At 38.3% G+C, this 19,638-nt stretch overlaps 4 protein-coding genes across 5 annotated transcripts; all 4 read left to right on the top strand.

Moving 5' to 3' along the window:
* The first annotated feature begins 36 nt into the window (after positions 1–36).
* Positions 37–1,628, top strand: LOC145889841 (uncharacterized). The gene is made up of 4 exons (XM_082980879.1): positions 37–231; positions 361–498; positions 749–850; positions 1,449–1,628. The coding sequence occupies exons 1-4, from the start codon at positions 186–188 to the stop codon at positions 1,532–1,534; spliced, it is 372 nt and encodes a 123-aa protein (XP_082837005.1). The 5' UTR covers positions 37–185; the 3' UTR covers positions 1,535–1,628.
* Positions 1,629–2,694: 1,066 nt separating this feature from the next.
* On the top strand, positions 2,695–4,133 carry LOC145889648 (uncharacterized). 2 transcript variants are annotated; one of them, XM_082980640.1, is made up of 5 exons: positions 2,695–2,777; positions 2,851–2,928; positions 3,220–3,360; positions 3,474–3,560; positions 3,831–4,133. In XM_082980640.1, exons 2-5 carry the CDS (start codon positions 2,883–2,885, stop codon positions 4,052–4,054), a joined length of 498 nt encoding a protein of 165 aa, XP_082836766.1. In that variant the 5' UTR covers positions 2,695–2,777; positions 2,851–2,882; the 3' UTR covers positions 4,055–4,133. The 2 variants fall into 2 exon arrangements, with proteins under 2 accessions (XP_082836766.1, XP_082836765.1); XM_082980639.1 differs by having other exon boundaries at positions 2,714–2,928.
* Positions 4,134–5,122: 989 nt separating this feature from the next.
* On the top strand, positions 5,123–6,443 carry LOC145890346 (uncharacterized). The gene is made up of 4 exons (XM_082981336.1): positions 5,123–5,303; positions 5,595–5,735; positions 5,849–5,935; positions 6,192–6,443. Exons 1-4 carry the CDS (start codon positions 5,258–5,260, stop codon positions 6,371–6,373), a joined length of 456 nt encoding a protein of 151 aa, XP_082837462.1. The 5' UTR covers positions 5,123–5,257; the 3' UTR covers positions 6,374–6,443.
* Positions 6,444–12,782: 6,339 nt separating this feature from the next.
* LOC145890489 (uncharacterized) lies at positions 12,783–13,957 on the top strand. The gene is made up of 4 exons (XM_082981580.1): positions 12,783–12,885; positions 13,177–13,317; positions 13,430–13,516; positions 13,773–13,957. Exons 1-4 carry the CDS (start codon positions 12,840–12,842, stop codon positions 13,952–13,954), a joined length of 456 nt encoding a protein of 151 aa, XP_082837706.1. The 5' UTR covers positions 12,783–12,839; the 3' UTR covers positions 13,955–13,957.
* The last annotated feature ends 5,681 nt before the right edge of the window (positions 13,958–19,638 follow it).

Raw genomic sequence — 19,638 nt, 5'->3', positions numbered from 1 at the left:
GGTATGCAGGCAGGTTTTAAAGCTGTACCCTCACCTAGATGTAAACTTGTTTGTTTGGCGAGATTTTTGACAACAATATTTTAGTTTTTTTTAGTTCTTTAGGATTGAAGGGCTGAAATTGGAACCGGTATTGCTGGAAGACAACTTAAATTCGCGCTACTGACATTTGTTGAGCTGCTGAAAACATGAAGATTATTTTTGTGGTCACACTTCTGTCCACTTTGATGCAATGTAAGTTGACTTTGTGGATTATGTAGCAAGAAGAGTTTCAGATATGTCTCGTCAGTATGGTTATGGTGTAACTGTTGCTTGAAACCAAGTCGATTCTATTTGTTGATGTTTTATGTTTGTTTTTTGCAGGTCATGCTCTTGATTGTTACCAGTACTTCTTTTCTTCTGATGACCTCAATTCACCGGGTTTCCAAGTTGTAGAAGGCCTGAACTTGAACCCATGCCGAAATGATGAGGATGCATGTTTGAAAGTTACAACCTACCAACGTAAGTTAAAAATTACCAACTAATTTTTTGTTCTGCTTTTTTTTGGACATAACCTGAGAAAGTCTCGCCAGATGGTGGACGAAACGTTGGTTACAATAAACACTTTTGTAACTTAAGTGCCAGAAGAGCCATTCCTATTTATGAATTTTTTGTAATTGCAAATATTAAAAAAGTTTTATATGAATAAAACACTAAATAAAATTAGGCAAGTTGGTTTAAAGTTCTTGTAACAAAAATTAAACCTTTTCAGGCAGACTTACTTCAGTCTATCGACTCTGTGGCTATTCAAGCTCACAGTCAGGTTGCAGGGCATCAGGCGTCAACAACGTTTGCACATCCATCTGTACCACCGGTTAGTTGTGTTTAAAATTACAATTAGGTTTACAAGCAAATTTGTTCTTAGACTTATGTCAGCATTTTGTTCAAAATAAAAGTTTTTGTGACCACGTGTCTGTCCATTTTATATAGAGTCGATACTTAATGCAATATTCCAAATAAAACTAGTTTAAGTGGCGCGGAAGAATTTTCACGGCTGGGTGGAATTTCCCGTCCTGCTAGGGAGGGAGGGGGTTGAATTACATCGCGTGCGGTTTTGTGCCTCCATGAGTTGAAGGGAAACACCAAGAAAGTATTCGTAAGGGTTATGGAATGTAGGCTAGTAAACAGCTAAGCACAGTGTGCATGGCAAACTTCCCTCCGTACAAGCCACGCTCGGTGATGCTCATGGATATGAATTTTTGGGAATAAAAATCCACAAAAAAATATTTTTAAAAATCCACATTTTTATAAACGGGTTGTCAAACTTTTGATTTCTCTTTCTAATGATTTTCTTTGCAAATTGTTTCTTTATTTTTTAAACAATTATTTCAGTTCGGTTTAATTTTAGTGATAAAATCTTTTTTCCAATATGTTTTTTCCAATAAATCATTCTGTCGTGTTAACCCCTACAGACGGATGCAACGCAGCCAATTCCTCCAGATTTGATCCATACAAGTTGGCATTGCTTGCTGTAGCAGCTCTTCTCCTTGTGTTGTAACCATTCCTACTTTCAACACGAAGGGACAAGAAGATTTTTAAACTGGCTGCTTGTAACATTGGAACACTTGAGGTTACGTTCAATAAAACTCTGTAGAAAACTTATGTTGTGAAAATTGTGGTCAGATTTCGACGCAATTATAGCCAAGGCAGAGATTAACGTAGATTAACCCCAATGCCACTGTGCGTTGGAGCATGACGACACAGTCTGAACCTAGTCTGCGACCATGGTCGAATGCATTTGGCCCCATCATCAATACTACAAACGCTTCCATGTGTAGGGCGTTATTTAAAACGTCTACACAAAATATTAACACTGCCGTATATCTGACTCCTGATAAAAAGGCTACTATCTAAACCAAAGTTAATCTGTCAGTTTAATGCATAAATAACAGTCGCACGAATATTACAACAAAACGTTACAAACCACGCGTACTAAAGTCTCTGTCTGTGAGTCTATAAAGAAATCATGGAATAGAGTTATAGACTGAAATATCGTCCTCTTCAAAGACTGAGTTATATATCTGACTCTATGTTTTACCCAAAGATGTGTGGCTTATACAGAAAATGCATACAGGGTCGTTTGGGTTCGGCCCGATCCGTGACTCATTTGAAAAAGACAGCTTGTTGCTCGAAGTGTCACGAAATAGGCTGATCGGATATTAGGCTGTCTTCCGTGCATACAATAAACAGCGCGTTATCCGCCGTATGTTGAAATGGGTTCGTGGCGTATTACTCGACGATAATAAAAATACAGATGCCACGTAAACACAACATAACATACGAGAAATGTGACGTCAGATACACATGCGTGACAATAACTCTGTCAACTTATCATTGATTCATTAATTCGAATTTGTATTCATTCCCATCTGCCAAATGTATCGCGGATTTATGCCAACACATAATATAATATCGACAAACTACGATCATTTCTCATGACTTTCACGCAATAAACTTCAGTGAAACAAATTATACAAATAAATATACTGAATATTTACTGGAGAATTCATTGCCACAAGTTATAGCTAAGAATTATATATTTTAGACACGGCTTAAAAGTTAACGGAAAGAGGTGAGAATGTCACATGTTCACAAATTGGATGTGACGTCATTGGTAGAAACAAAAGTTTCGTCCGCTGGAAAAAAGGAAACTCACATAAAAAGCTATTGGGGCGAATTTACAATGGGATGGAGTGTGGAGTTTATTACAACTGGTTTAAGTAAAAGCGTTCATCTGAGAGGTAACTTGTTTGATGCTTGAGCTTCTAAGTTTGATTTCCATGTGATTCAGTGTTAAGATTTATTTTACATTAGAGGAATACACAGTGGTTTAAACAGCTCAAATCATGAGGATTGTTTTTTTGGCCATCATCTTGTCTATCTTCACAAAATGTAAGTAGTTATAAAACACAACTAAAACTGTGAGTAAATGCTTCCCAAGGGCGTCGCACAAATTGCTTCAAATCAAATTTGTTTTATTTGTTCTTGTATCGCTTCCTTATTTTATGGAATTGTTCATGATTTAGAAAGTCGCCTGAATAACTTTGATAAATTCATGACAACATAAACCATTAAAATTCAGTTTTGCATCTCGCCATAACTCCTTTGCCCGTCGGCATCAAATGTTCAGGTTCAATATGGAAATGATGAAACATGGTTAATCTGAAATATTTAATATTGCAGGTGAAGCCATCGACTGTTATATGTGTTTGCACAACTCGTTTCTAACACCTGGATCTGGATGTCTTGGACCACAAGTGTCTGAAGATCATTTGGTGTCATGCTTCTGGTTGTTTAATGCTTGTGTGACCGTTTTACACGAAAGTAATTGTCCTTATATCATATACGCAGATCATCAATAAATGCACAATAAATTTTTTTCTGTTTATGACGAAATCAAGTACTTTTATATACAAATTTGTTCCTGTGTGTTACAGATACAGGCAGTATCGCCAGATCGTGTGGATCGTCACTAATACCGACAGGTTGTCTCTTCAGCATCTGTACATCTGTTTGCAGCACAGGTCCGCAAAAACGTTTTTTTCTCCAAAATTTACCACATGACTGATTTGCAGTTAGGCCGTGAAGCCCGACAGACAGGCATGTATGCAGTAATGGCCACATGCTCGTGCAAGAGGTGCTAACAAAATTGCACATTTTTAAAATGTTTCATTTTAGAGTTGATATCTAGTGTTTCGTTGTGGGGTTATCAAGATTCACAGCAGATTTCTGGCTACTAATTTCAGATCGAATTATGTTTCAGACTAACGTCTTCTTTGTGTAAATCCCTACAGATGGGTGCAACACAGCAACATACCCAAGCACTATAACCATCCCAACTACTACAACCATCCCACCTACTACAACCATCTCAACTACCACAACTACGACAACCACTACAACCATCCCAACCACTACAACCATCCCAACCACTACAACTGGTTCATGTGGTTTTGTCAGATTTGATCCGTTTAAGTTGGCATTGCTTGCTGTTGCAGCCCTTCACCTTGTTATCTAACAGTTTCCAGTTGAAACTTTTCTATTCTGGCAGCCTCTCACGTTGGAACAGATAAAGTTGCATTCAATAAAAGGCAGTGGGAAACTTTTTTGTTGTGATAATTTGTAGTCAGATTTTGCCGTAATTTTATTCACCAGGCAGAGACAGACTCAGGTTAACCGCAATCCCATTGTACAACACTGGAGCATCCATTTCTTCTGCTTTGCATTTCATTTCAAAATAATTTCGACTTCACTCGATTTAGTCATGAATTGCCAAACACACCAAAATTACCAAAAATATTTTTATTTGTGGTACATTTTTGGGACATATCTGACCTCTCAGGCTGACGAATTTGGCCCAGTGCTGCTTTTTCCAGTAAACATATGCATCACAGTACAAAAAAAGATAATCCACAACATGGACTTTCAACACGAAGTTACAATAAGCTGTTTACACTGGCTGCTTGTAACATTGGAACACTTAAAGTTACGTTCAATAAAACTCTGTAGAAAACTTATGTTGTGAAAATTGTGGTCAGATTTCGACGCAATTTTAGCCAAGGCAGAGACTAACGTAAATTAACCCCAATGCCACTGTGCGTTGGAGCATGACGACACAGTCTGAACCAAGTCTGCGAAAATGGTCGAATTCACTTGGCCCCATCATCAATACTACAAACGCTTCCATGCGTGACAATAACACTGTCAACTTATCATTGATTCATTAATTCGAATTTGTGTTCATCCCTATCTGTCAAATGTATCGCGACATTATTCCAACACATACTAAAATATCGGCAAACAACGAGCATTTCTCATGACTTCCACACAATAAACTTTAGTGAAACAAATTGTACATATAAATATATTGAATATTTACTGAAGAATTCATTGCCACAAATTATAGTTGAAAACTAGACATTTTGACACGGCATAAAATTTAACGGAAAAAGGTGAGAATGTCACATGTTCACACGTTGGATGTGACGTCATTGGTAGAAACAGAAGTTTCGTCCGCTGGAAAAAAGGAAACTCAGATAAAAAAATTTCGGGGCGAATTTACAATGGGGTGGAGGGTGGAGTTTATTACAACTGGTTTTAGTAAATCCGGTTATCTCAGAAGTTTATTATACTTACGTTTCGTAATTTGATTTCCATGTCATTTAGCGTTAGGATTTACTTTACATTGGAGGAATACACAGTGATTCAAACAGATTAAAACATGAAGATTGTTATTTTGACCATCGTCCTGTCTATCTTCACGAAATGTAAGTATTTATAAAACACAACTAAAACTGTGAGTAAATGCTTCTCAAGGGCGCCGTACAGATTGCTTTAAATCAAATGGATTTTGTTTGTTCTGGTATCGCTTCCTTATTTTATGGAATTGTTCATGATTTAGAAAGTCGCCTGAATAACTTTGATAAATTCATGACAACATAAACCATTAAAATTCAGTTTTGCATCTCGCCATAACTCCTTTGCCCGTCGGTATGAAATGTTCAGGTTCAATATGGAAATGATGAAACATGGTTAATCTGAAATATTAAATATTGCAGGTGAAGCCATCGACTGTTATATGTGTTTACACAACTCGTTTCTAACACCTGGATCTGGATGTCTTGGACCACAAGTGTCTGAAGGTTATTTGGTGTCATGCTTCGGGTTGTTTGATGCTTGTGTGACCGTTTTACACGAAGGTAATTGTCCTTATATCATATACGCAGATCATCAATAATTACACAATAAACATTTTTCTATTTATGACGACTTCAAGTATTTTCTTGTACAAATTTGTTCCTGTGTGTTACAGATACAGGCAGTATCGCCAGATCGTGTGGATCGTCGTTAATACCGACAGGTTGTCTCTTCAGCGTCTGTACATCTGTTTGCAGCACAGGTCGGCAAAAACGTTTTTTAACGTTTTTCTTCTAAAATATGCCATAGAACTGATTTGCAGTTAGGACGTGAAGCCCAACTTGCATGCAGTAATGGCCACATGCTCGTGGAAGAGATGCATAAGAAATTGTTTCATTTTAGAATTGCTATCTAGTGTTTCGTTGTGGGGTTATCCAGATTCACAGCAGATTTCTGGCTACTAATTTCAGGTCGAATTATGTTTAAGACTAACGTCTTCTTTGTGTAAATCCCTACAGATGGGTGCAACACAGCAACGTACCCAACTTATATAGTCATTCCAACCACTACAACAACCACCACAACCATCAAAACCACTACAACCATCCCAACCACTACAACTGGTTCATGTGGTTTTGTCCGATTTGATCCGTTTAAGTTGGCATTGCTTGCTGTTGCAGCCCTCCACCTTGTCATCTAACAGTTTCCAGTTTAAACTTTTCTATTCTGGCAGCCTCTCACGTTGGAACAGATAAAGTTGCATTCAATAAAAGGCAGTGGGAAACTTTTTTGTTGTGATAATTTGTAGTCAGGTTTTGCCGTAATTTTAGTCACGAGGCAGTCATGAATTGTCAAACACACCAAAATTACCAAAAATATTTTTATGTGGTACATTTTTGGGACATATCTGACCTCTCAGGCTGACGAATTTGGCCCAGTGCTGCTTTTTTCAGTAAACATATGCATCACAGTACAAAAAAAGATAATCCATAACATGGACTTTCAACACGAAGGGACAAGAAGCTTTTAACACTGGATGCTTGTAAAATTGGAACACTTTACGTTCAAATAAAACTCAGTAGAAAAGTTGTGTTGTGAAAATTGTGGTCAGATTTCGACGCAATTTTAGCCAAGGCAGAGACTAACGTTGATTAACCCCAATGCCACTGTGCGTTGGAGCATGACGACACAGTCTGAACCAAGTATGCGGCCATGGTCGAATTCACTTGGCCCCATCATGAATACTACAAACGCTTCCCTGCGTGACAATAACTCTGTCAACTTATCATTGATTCATTAATCCAAATTTGTGTCAATCAAGTACTTTTATATACAAATTTGTTCCTGTGTGTTACAGATACAGGAAGTATCGCCAGATCGTGTGGATCGTCACTAATACCGACAGGTTGTCTCTTCAGCATGTGTACATCTGTTTGCAGCACAGGTCCGCAGAAACGTTTTTTTAACGTTTTTCTTCTAAAATATCCCACATGACTGATTTGCAGTTAGGACGTGAAGCCCGGCTTGCATGCAGTAATGGCCACATGCTCGTGGAAGAGATTCATAAAAAATTGTTCATTTTAGAGTTGATATCTAATTTTTCGTTGTGGGGTTATCTAGATTCACAGCAGATTTCTGGCTAATGCATTTGGCCCGGTGCTGCTTTCTGCATTACCATATGCATCACCGTACAAAGAAAACGATAATCCACAACATGGACAGTGAAGGGAACAAAATTGCCTGAGGAAAATATCGTATTGTCTCCTGGATATTTTGACTTGTGGTTGGGAAAGGTTGGCGAACCATGTTGCAGACGAACAGTCGAAAAAGACCGAAAACAATTAGGTTGTTAACAAACATCAAGCATTGCATCTCACTTGTAACGTGACACGTAAGTGGGACAATTGAAAAGTTTGAGCACGGTGAGATTGTCTGGGCAAAGTCGACAGAGGTCACGGTCGAATGCACTTGTTTTCCACTAAAAGGTGCCGTTCATCACAACGTCCAATTAAGCCCCAAACTATCACCAAGGCGTTTCATTTTGAACCTTATATACAGTTATGTGTTTTATTTTAATAACCTTTCCTCCTTGTACAATTAAACTTAACTTTTTTGTACCGACGTTTCGCCTGCTATTCTGCTAGGCTTCATTATGATAATGGTACAGCACACAACCAAGCATCAGAACTGCGCAATCGGTCCTTTCTGTCTCACTGGCATACGCGAGGAGAAAACAACGAAACGATGCAACCCGGGCACAAATTTTTGGATGGGACACTTACGTCACTCTAAAGTCGTGCGCCGATCAGAGGTGACGTCACTGTTCAGAACAGAAGTTTCGTCCGACGGAAAAGAGAAATCAATTTTGTAGGGATTCGCCTTGCGGGAAATCATCAGTAAAAATAACTTTATGTGTCTTATTTTATAAAATTTTTGAAGGCATTTACGTCGATAATCATCTTGTTTGATCACAGCGATACATTTCATAATCGGATAATACAAATGACAAAATATTTTTTAATTTCCAGAAAACATGATTTTTCAACAACAATAAAGCTGGCGAAAACGTATAGAGAAGTCGGAATACGATACACACTGCTTTCTCCCATGTAGTTTCTTACTTACAGAAAAACAGTGTTCAAAAAATACATCACCAGTGGTTTTACATCTCAGGTACGGCTAGAAACCCACAATGAAAAAAAAGGCCGTAAATAATTTTGAAAATTTGTCATTCCAAGATGATATTTTGTCCTTGTTATGCAATGCTTGAATGCACTTGTTTTCACCAAGATAACGCAACGTTTAGTCATACCGGGTCATGCATGAAGATAACAAGATTGAATACCAGTTCGTGTGATGCAAAACGTCTTACGTTTGGATGATTTACAATTGCGCCATTTCCGTAAGATCGTCGCGATCGGACGCCTGGCAACCTGCGGGGTGGGCGTTTGCCGTTGCGCTTTATATGTTCTGTCAACTGTGGAAATAAATAGAGTGGTTTGTTGGCGTTGAAGAGCGTGTGACCTTAAAATCATCTTTGCAAAGTCACTCCATGTGGTTGGGTGTCTTCATAATTACAAAATAAGAGCCAGAGGTCTCAATAACTTATGCGGGAATGTAAAAGTTTCCCAAACCAATGAAATTACTCACAGTTAATGCTTTTGTGCAGATTTTCACTGCACTCTGATGCACATGGAGGAATTGAAAAATAAATATTTAATTATGTAAGCTGCATGTTTTGACCTATAAGTTCTCATCAGTACAGCTGGTGTGCCAATCAGACGACTTTGCCGACAAAACGCCCAAGCAAAGACTTCCACTTTGTGGAAATGTATATGCTTGGTTTTTCCGCCTTTATGAGGGTTTGAATTAAGTCACGTGGGGATCATGTTTCTTGCAAAGTGAAGTAAACTGTAGGGAATAAATCGTGTATTGAATAGTTGATTTAGGATGGTAAGACGACTCTCTGCATGCGAATTTGTAAGATTTTTATCCCGCTGTCTCACTCCATCATGCGTTAAAAATTTCTCATGTAACCAGATTGTAACAAGGCGCGGTGACCTCGCACCTTTATTTCTGCGGATTCCAAGGGGATTATGTGGAGAAATCATGTTCTTCAATAAAACACTATATCCAAACAAATATTGCGGTAAACGTTTGTAAAGTCCTGTAAAAATACTGAGAAAGGAAAACGACGATTTGACCAAGAAATGACCGATGCCGAAATTACTGACGGGAAAGCATTGGGTAATAATACTTGTATAAGTTGTTCAACCTGAAGTCGAAGAAAATATTTATTTATTTTTGACCGATGTTGCCAATCGCCCCCCTAACGCTGATATGTTGAATATATACATTGTCCCCCGTGCGGTTGCAAATCGTCAGCTTGACTGCCACTTGTAGGCGCTAGAGATATTCTACTGCATCTAACACTTTTCCAGTCCAGAACGCTGCTGCTTTGGTGAATAGAAACAATGGTCCAGAAAAATAAGTAGGTAGGAACATTGAACTGAACTTGATCGTGTTGTTATCAACATGCAGAGCCCGCACAAGATTCCTGATTGGTTTCTCAATCGACAGAAGGATGCCCGCGATGACAAGTTCAGCGAGGTTTTGTCTAACCAGCTCGATAACAAGCTCCGTGAGGATCTGGAACGAATGAAGAAAATCCGTGCCCACAGAGGTCTTCGACACTACTGGGGTCTCAGAGTGCGCGGCCAACACACTAAAACCACTGGTAGACGTGGTCGTACTGTTGGTGTGTCCAAGAAGATGTGAACATTTGTCTACCAAAGGCCCACGGTGTTGTTTCAGCATTGCATAGAACCTTGACGATGGTATTAACAGGCCACACATAAGTTACTTCTTGTCTCAGGAAATTTCGCGACGAGAAACGTACAAAAGGTCGCAACACCTAAAGTACAGCGGGACACACAGACGAAACGTCAGCGAAATATAATCTTTTTTAACTAATGGTTGATGTTTGTTATTTTCCACCAGAAGAACGAACAGTTTAACATCCATCAGTTTACCTGGTAGTCAAAAATAATTCTCAGTTTCCAGTAATAGTTTCGGTATTTGGTGATTCTTTTTTTTATTATTACGTCAAAATCACTACATAACTTTCATGCGTGACAATAACTCTGTCAACTTATCATTGATTCATTAATCCGAATTTGAATTCATTCCCCTCTGCCAAATGTATCGCGACTTTATCCCAACACATAATATAATATCGACAAACTACGATCATTTCTCATGGCTTTCACGCAATAAACTTTAGTGAAACAAATTATACAAATAAATATACTGAATATTTACTGGAGAATTCATTGCCACAAGTTATAGTTAAGAATTAGATATTTTGAAAAAGGCTTAAAAGTTAACGGAAAAAGGTGAGAATGTCACATGTTCACAAATTGGATGTGACGAACTAAAACTGTGAGTAAATGCTTCCCAAGGGCGCCGTACAGATTGCTTTAAATCAAATTTGTTTTATTTGTTCTTGTATCGCTTCCTTATTTTATGGAATTGTTCATGATTTAGAAAATCACATGAACAACTTTGATGAATTCATGACAACATAAACTATTAAAATTTAGTTTTGCATCTCGCCATAACTCCTTTGCCCGTCGGCTTCAAATGTTCAGGTTTAATATGGAAATGATGAAACATGGTTAATCTGAAATATTAAATATTGCAGGTGAAGCCATCGACTGTTATGTTTGTTTGCACAACTCGTTTCTAACACCTGGATCTGGATGTCTTGGACCACAAGTGTCGGAAGGTTATTTGGTCTCATGCTTCTGGTTGCTTGATGCTTGTGTGACCGTTTTACACGAAGGTAATTGTCCTGATATCATATACGCAGATCATCAATAATTACACAATAATTTTTTTCTATAAGTATTTTCTTGTACAAATTTGTTCCTGTGTGTTACAGATACAGGAAGTATCGCCAGATCATGTGGATCGTCGCTAATACCGACAGGTTGTCTCTTCAGCATCTGTACATCTGTTTGCAGCACAGGTTCGCAGAAACGTTTTTTAACGCTTTTCTTCTAAAATATCCCACATAACTGATTTACAGTGAGGACGTGAAGCCCAACTTGCATGCAGTAATGGCCACATGCTCGTGGAAGAGATGCATAAGAAATTGTTTCATTTTAGAGTTGATATCTAGTGTTTCGTTGTGGGGTTATCTAGATTCACAGCAGATTTTTGGCTACAAATTTTAGGTCGAATTATGTTTAAGACTAACGTCTTCTTTGTGTAAATCCCTACAGATGGATGCAACACAGCAACGTACCCAACTTATATAGTCATTCCAACCACTACAACAACCACCACAACCATCAAAACCACTACAACCATCCCAACCACTACAACTGGTTCATGTGGTTTTGTCAGATTTGATCCGTTTAAGTTGGCATTGCTTGCTGTTGCAGCCCTTCACCTTGTTATCTAACAGTTTCCAGTTGAAACTTTTCTATTCTGGCAGCCTCTCACGTTGGAACAGATAAAGTTGCATTCAATAAAAGGCAGTGGGAAACTTTTTTGTTGTGATAATTTGTAGTCAGATTTTGCCGTAATTTTATTCACCAGGCAGAGACAGACTCAGGTTAACCGCAATGCCATTGTACAACACTGGAGCATCCATTTCTTCTGCTTTGCATTTCATTTCAAAATAATTTCGACTTCACTCTATTTAGTCATGAATTGCCAAACACACCAAAATTACCAAAAATATTTTTATTTGTGGTACATTTTTGGGACATATCTGACCTCTCAGGCCGACGAATTTGGCCCAGTGCTGCTTTTTCCAGTAAACATATGCATCACAGTACAAAAAAAGATAATCCACAACATGGACTTTCAACACGAAGGGACAATAAGCTTTTAACACTGGATGCTTGTAAAATTGGAACACTTTACGTCCAATAAAACTCTGTAGAAAACTTATGTTGTGAAAATTGTGGTCAGATTTCGACGCAATTTTAGCCAAGGCAGAGACTAACGTAAATTAACCCCAATGCCACTGTGCGTTGGAGCATGACGACACAGTCTAACCCAAGTCTGCGAAAATGGTCAAATTCACTTGGCCCCATCATCAATACTACGAACGCTTCCATGCGTGACAATAACACTGTCAACTTATCATTAATTCATTAATTCGAATTTGTGTTCATCCCCATCTGTCAAATGTATCGCGACATTATTCCAACACATACTAAAATATCGGCAAACAACGAGCATTTCTCATGACTTCCACACAATAAACTTAAGTGAAACAAATTATACAAAGAAATATATTGAATATTTACTGAAGAATTCATTGCCACAAATTATAGTTGAAAACTAGACATTTTGACACGGCATAAAATTTAACGGAAAAAGGTGAGAATGTCACATGTTCACACGTTGGATGTGACGTCATTGGTAGAAACAGAAGTTTCGTCCGCAGGAAAAAAGGAAAATCACATAAAAAACTTTTGGGGTGAATTCACAATGAGGTGGAGGGTGGGGTTTATTACAACTGGTTTTAGTAGATCCGGTTATCTCGGAGGTTTATTATACTTACGTTTCGTAATTTGATTTCCATGTCATTTAGCGTTAGGATTTATTTTACATTGGAGGAATACACAGTGATTCAAACAGATTAAAACATGAAGATTGTTATTTTGATCATCGTCCTGTCTATCTTCACGAAATGTAAGTAGTTATAAAACACAACAAAAACTGTGAGTAAATGCTTCTCAAGGGCGTCGTACAGATTGCTTTAAATCAAATTGATTTTATTTGTTCTGGTATCGCTTCCTTATTTTATGGAATTGTTCATGATTTAGAAAGTCGCCTGAATAACTTTGATAAATTCATGACAACATAAACCATTAAAATTCAGTTTTGCATCTCGCCATAACTCCTTTGCCCGTCGGTATGAAATGTTCAGGTTCAATATGGAAATGATGAAACATGGTTAATCTGAAATATTCAATATTGCAGGTGAAGCCATCGACTGTTATGTTTGTTTGCACAACTCGTTTCTAACACCTGGATCTGGATGTCTTGGACCGCAAGTGTCGGAAGGTTATTTGGTCTCATGCTTCGGGTTGTTTGATGCTTGTGTGACCGTTTTACACGAAGGTAATTGTCCTTATATCATATACGCAGATCATCAATAATTACACAATATTTTTTTTCTATTTATGACGAAATCAAGTATTTTCTTGTACAAATTTGTTCCTGTGTGTAACAGATACAGGAAGTATCGCCAGATCATGTGGATCGTCGCTAATACCGACAGGTTGTCTCTTCAGCATCTGTACATCTGTTTGCAGCACAGGTCCGCAGAAACGTTTTTTTAACGCTTTTCTTCTAAAATATGCCACATAACTGATTTGCAGTTAGGACGTGAAGCCCGGCTTGCATGTAGTAATGGCCACATGCTCGTGGAAGAGATGCATAAGAAATTGTTCATTTTAGAGTTGATATCTAGTGTTTCGTTGTGGGGTTATCTAGATTCACAGCAGATTTTTGGCTACAAATTTTAGGTCGAATTATGTTTAAGACTAACGTCTTCTTTGTGTAAATCCCTACAGATGGGTGCAACACAGCAACGTACCCAACTTATATAGTCATTCCAACCACTACAACAACCACCACAACCATCAAAACCACTACAACCATCCCAACCACTACAACTGGTTCATGTGGTTTTGTCAGATTCGATCCGTTTAAGTTGGCATTGCTTGCTGTTGCAGCCCTTCATCTTGTTATCTAACAGTTTCCAGTTTAAACTTTTCTATTCTGGTAGCCTCTCACGTTGGAACAGATAAAGTTGCATTCAATAAAAGGCAGTGGGAAACTTTTTTGTTGTGATAATTTGTAGTCAGATTTTGCCGTAATTTTATTCACCAGGCAGAGACAGACTCAGGTTAACCGCAATGCCATTGTACAACACTGGAGCATCCATTTCTTCTGCTTTGCATTTCATTTCAAAATAATTTCGACTTCACTCGATTTAGTCATGAATTGCCAAACACACCAAAATTACCAAAAATATTTTTATTTGTGGTACATTTTTGGGACATATCTGACCTCTCAGGCCGACGAATTTGGCCCAGTGCTGCTTTTTCCAGTAAACATATGCATCACAGTACAAAAAAAGATAATCCACAACATGGACTTTCAACACGAAGGGACAATAAGCTTTTAACACTGGATGCTTGTAAAATTGGAACACTTTACGTTCAATAAAACTCTGTAGAAAACTTATGTTGTAAAAATTGTGGTCAGATTTCGTCGCAATTTTAGCCAAGGCAGAGACTAACGTAAATTAACCCCAATGCCACTGTGCGTTGGAGCATGACGACACAGTCTGAACCAAGTCTGCGAAAATGGTCGAATTCACTTGGCCCCATCATCAATACTACAAACGCTTCCATGCGTGACAATAACACTGTCAACTTATCATTGATTCATTAATTCGAATTTGTGTTCATCCCCATCTGCCAAATGTATCGCGACATTATTCCAACACATACTAAAATATCGGCAAACAACGAGCATTTCTCATGACTTCCACACAATAAACTTCAGTGAAACAAATTATACAAATAAATATATTGAATATTTACTGAAGAATTCATTGCCACAAATTATAGTTGAAAACTAGACATTTTGACACGGCATAAAATTTAACGGAAAAAGGTGAGAATGTCACATGTTCACACGTTGGATGTGACGTCATTGGTAGAAACAGAAGTTTCGTCCGCTGGAAAAAAGGAAACTCAGATAAAAAAATTTCGGGGCGAATTCACAATGGGGTGGAGGGTGGAGTTTATTACAACTGGTTTTAGTAAATCCGGTTATCTCCGAGGTTTATTATACTTACGTTTCGTAATTTGATTTCCATGTCATTTAGCGTTAGGATTTATTTTACATAGGAGGAATACACAGTGATTCAAACAGATTAAAACATGAAGATTGTTATTTTGACCATCGTCCTGTCTGTCTTCACGAAATGTAAGTAGTTATAAAACACAACAAAAACTGTGAGTAAATGCTTCTCAAGGGCGCCGTACAGATTGCTTTAAATCAAATTGATTTTATTTGTTCTTGTATCGCTTCCTTATTTTATGGAATTGTTCATGATTTAGAAAGTCGCCTGAATAACTTTGATAAATTCATGACAACATAAACCATTAAAATTCAGTTTTGCATCTCGCCATAACTCCTTTGCCTGTCGACATCAAATGTTCAGGTTCAATATGGAAATGATGAAACATGGTTAATCTGAAATATTAAATATTGCAGGTGAAGCCATCGACTGTTATATGTGTTTGCACAACTCGTTTCTAACACCTGGATCTGGTTGTTTGGGTCCACAAGTGTCTGAAGATCATTTGGTCTCATGCTTCGGGTTGTTTGATGCTTGTGTGACCGTTTTACACGAAGGTAATTGTCCTTATATCATATACGCAGATCATCAATAATTACACAATAAAATTTTTTCTGTTTATGACGAAATCAAGTACTTTTATATACAAATTTGTTCCTGTGTGTAACAGATACAGGAGGTATCGCCAGATCGTGTGGATCGTCGTTAATACCGACTGGTTGTCTCTTCAGCATCTGTACATCCGTTTGCAGCACGGGTCCGCAGAAACGTTTTTTTAACGCTTTTCTTCGAAAATATGCCACATAACTGATTTGCAGTTAGGACGTGAAGCCCAACTTGCATGCAGTAATGGCCACATGCTGCTGGAAGAGATGCATAAGAAATTGTTCATTTTAGAGTTGATATCTAGTGTTTCATTGTGGGTTGATCTAGATTCACAGCAGATTTCTGGCTACTATTTTCAGGTCGAATTATGTTTAAGACTAACGTCTTCTTTGTGTAAATCCCTACAGATGGGTGCAACACGGCAACGTACCCAACCAATATAGTCATTCCAACCACTACAACAACCACTACTACCATCCCAACCACTACAACTGGTTCATGTGGTTTCGTCAGATTTGATCCTTCACCTTGTCATCTAACAGTTTCCAGTTTAAACTTTTCTATTCTGGCAGCTTCTCAGGTTGGAACAGATAAAGTTACATTCAATAAAAGAGGTTGAAAACTTTTTTTTTGTGATTATTGTAGTCAGGTTTTGCCGTAATTTTATTCACGTGGCAGAGATAGACTCAGGAATCCCATTGTAAAACACTGGAACATCCATTTCTTCTGCTTTGCATTTCATTTCAAAATAATTTACGAATGCAATCGATTTAGTCATGAATTGCCAAACACACCAAAATTATCAAAAATATTTTTTTGTGGTACGTTTTTGGGACATATCTGACCTCTCAGGCTGATGCATTTGACCCGGGGCTGCTTTTTCCTGTAACCATATGCATCACAGCACAAAAAAAAACGATAATCCACAACATGGACATTGAATGGAACAAAATTGCCAGATATTGTGTGGTCTCTTGGATATTTTGACTTGTGGTTGGAAAAGGTTGGCATCCATGTTGCAGACCAACAAACGTCAAGCATCACATCTCACTTGTGACGTCATATGTAAGTATGACAATTGAAAAGTTTGAGCGAGGTGAGATCGTCTGGGCAAAGTCGGCAGAGGCCACGGTCGAATGCACTTGTTTTCCACCAAAACGTGGCGTTTATGACGACGCCCAATTAGGCCTCAAACTATCACCAAGGCGTTTCATTTTGTTCGCATGCAGTTACGTCTTGTATTTTAATAACCTTTCCTCTTTGTACAATTAAACGTAACCTTTTTTTGACCGACGTTTCGCCTGCTGTTCAGCTTGGAATCATCATGATAATGGTACAGCACATAACCAAGCATCAGAACTGCGCAATCGGTCCTTTCTGTCTCACTGGCATACGCGAGGAGAAAACAACGAAACGATGCAACCTGGGCACCAATTTTTAGATGAGACTCTTACGTCACTCTAAAGTCGTGAGCCGATTAGAGGTGACGTAACTGTTCAGAACAGAAGTTCGTTCGATGGAAAAAAGAAATCAATTTTGTAGGGATCGCCTTGAGCAAAACCATCGGTAAAAATAAATAATATCCCGCAAATAATTTTGAAAATTTGTCAATCCAAATTTACTGAGGTTGGTGCAAGATAACATTTTTTCCCTTGTCCTTCTTATGTAACGGTCGAATGCACTTGTTTTCACCAAGATAACGCAACGTTTAGACATGCGCGGTCATGCGTGAAGATAACAAGATTGAATACCAGTTCGTGTGATGCAAAACGTCTTACGATTGGATGGTTTGCAATTGCGCCATTTCCGTAAGATCGTCGCGATCGGTGTCGGCGTTCGGCGTTGCGGTTTGTATGTTCAGTCAACCGTTGGACTAAATAGAGTGATTTGCTGGCGTCGTGCCTTAAAATCACCTTTGCAAAGTCACTCCATATGTTTGGATGTCCTCACAATTATACAAAGAGCGGCCAGAAGACTAAAAAATGCGGGAATATAAGAGTTGCCAAACGAATGAAATTACTCGCAGTTAGTGGTTTTGTGCAGATTTTTATTCTGATGCACATGAAGGAATTGGAAAAGAAACATTTAATGATGTGAGCTGCATACATATGGCCACTGTTTCTACCTATGAGGTCTTCAGAGCGGCTGGTGTGACGATCAGACGACTTTGCTGACCAAACGGCCAAGCAACGATTTCCACTTTGTGGAAATATATAAGTTTTGTATGTGCAAAAAAAGCCATATTATTGCAAAGCTGCAGACAGGGTGTGTACACGCACTGTTTCGACCTGTAAGGTCTCATCAGTGCAGCTGTTGAGTAGCACTGTGCTGGTTTTAAACTAGCAGGCACACTAGTCTCCACTTTGTGTTACCTTTCGGTCAACGTTGATCTGCAGGGTACCCTATATTAAAAAAATATAAGTTTTGTTTTTCCACCTTTTTGAGGGTTTGGATGAAGTAACGTGGGGATTATGTTTCTTGCAAAGCGAAGTAAAGCTATGGGGAATAAATCGTGCATTGAATAGTTGATTTAGGATGGTAAGACGACTCTCTGTATACGAATTTGCAAGATTTTTATCCCGCGTTCTCTCTGTCATCCGTTGAAAATTTCTCATAAGACCTAATTGTGACAAGGCGCGGTGACCTTGCCACTTTATTTTACCGGATCACAAGCGGTTTATGTGTAGAAATCATGTTCTTCAATAAAACGCTTCATCCCAACAAGTATTGCGGTAAACGTTTGTAAAGTCCTGTAAAAATAATGCGAAAGAGAAACGACGATTCGACCAAGAAAAGACCGATGCCGAAAGTACTGACAGGAAAGAATTGGGTAATAATACTTGTATAAGTTGTACAAGCTGAAGTCGAAGAAATCTTTATTTATTTTTGACCGATGCTACCAATCCCCCCTAACACTGATATGTTGAATATATACATTGTCCCCCATGCGGTTACAAATCTGCAGCTTGAATGCCACTTGTAGTCGCTAGAGATATTCTATTGCATCTAACACATTGCCCGTCTGGAACGCTGCTACTTGGGTGAATAGAAACAATGGTCAAGAAAAATAAGTAGCTAGGAACATTAAACTGAACTTGATCGTGTTGTTATCATCATGCAGAGCCCGCACAAGATTCCTGATTGGTTTCTCAATCCACAGAAGGATGCCCGCGATGGCAAGTTCAGCGAGGTCTTGTCTAGCCAGCTCGATAACAAGCTCCGTGAGGATGGTCGTACTGTTGGTGTGTCCAAGAAGAAGTGAACATTTGTCTACCAAAGGCCCACGGTGTTGTTTCTGCATCGCATAGAACCTTGACGATGGTGTTAACAGGCCGCACATAAGTTATTTCTTGTCTTAGGAAATTTCGCGACGAGAAACGTAAAAAAGGTCGCAACACCTAAAGTACAGCGGGATACACAGACGAAACTCCAGCGAAATACAATCTTTTTTAACTAATGGTTGATGTTTGTTATTTTTCACCAGAAGAACGAACAGTTTAACATCCATCAGTTTACCTGGTAGTCAAAACCTATTCTCAGTTTCCAGTAATAGTTTCGGTATTTGGTGATTCTTTTTTTTTATTATTACGTCAAAATCACTACATAACTTTCATGCTTGACAATAACTCTGTCAACTTATCATTGATTCATTAATTCGAATTTGTATTCATTCCCATCTGCCAAATGTATCGCGGATTTATGCCAACACATAATATATCATAATATAATATCAACAAACAACAAGCATTTCTCATGGCTTTCACGCAATAAACTTCAGTGAAACAAATTATACAAATAAATATACTGAATATTTACTGGAGAATTCATTTCTACAAATTATAGTTAAGAACTAGATATTTTAGAAGTTAACGGAAAGAGGTGAGAAACAGCTCAAATCATGAAGATTGTTATTTTGACCACCGTCCTGTCTATCTTCACGAAATGTAAGTAGTTATAAA

The sequence above is a fragment of the Ascidia mentula genome, chromosome 2 (assembly GCF_947561715.1).
Source record: "Ascidia mentula chromosome 2, kaAscMent1.1, whole genome shotgun sequence".
Lineage (NCBI taxonomy): Eukaryota > Metazoa > Chordata > Ascidiacea > Phlebobranchia > Ascidiidae > Ascidia > Ascidia mentula.
This window is presented reverse-complemented; position numbering and strand designations above follow the sequence as displayed.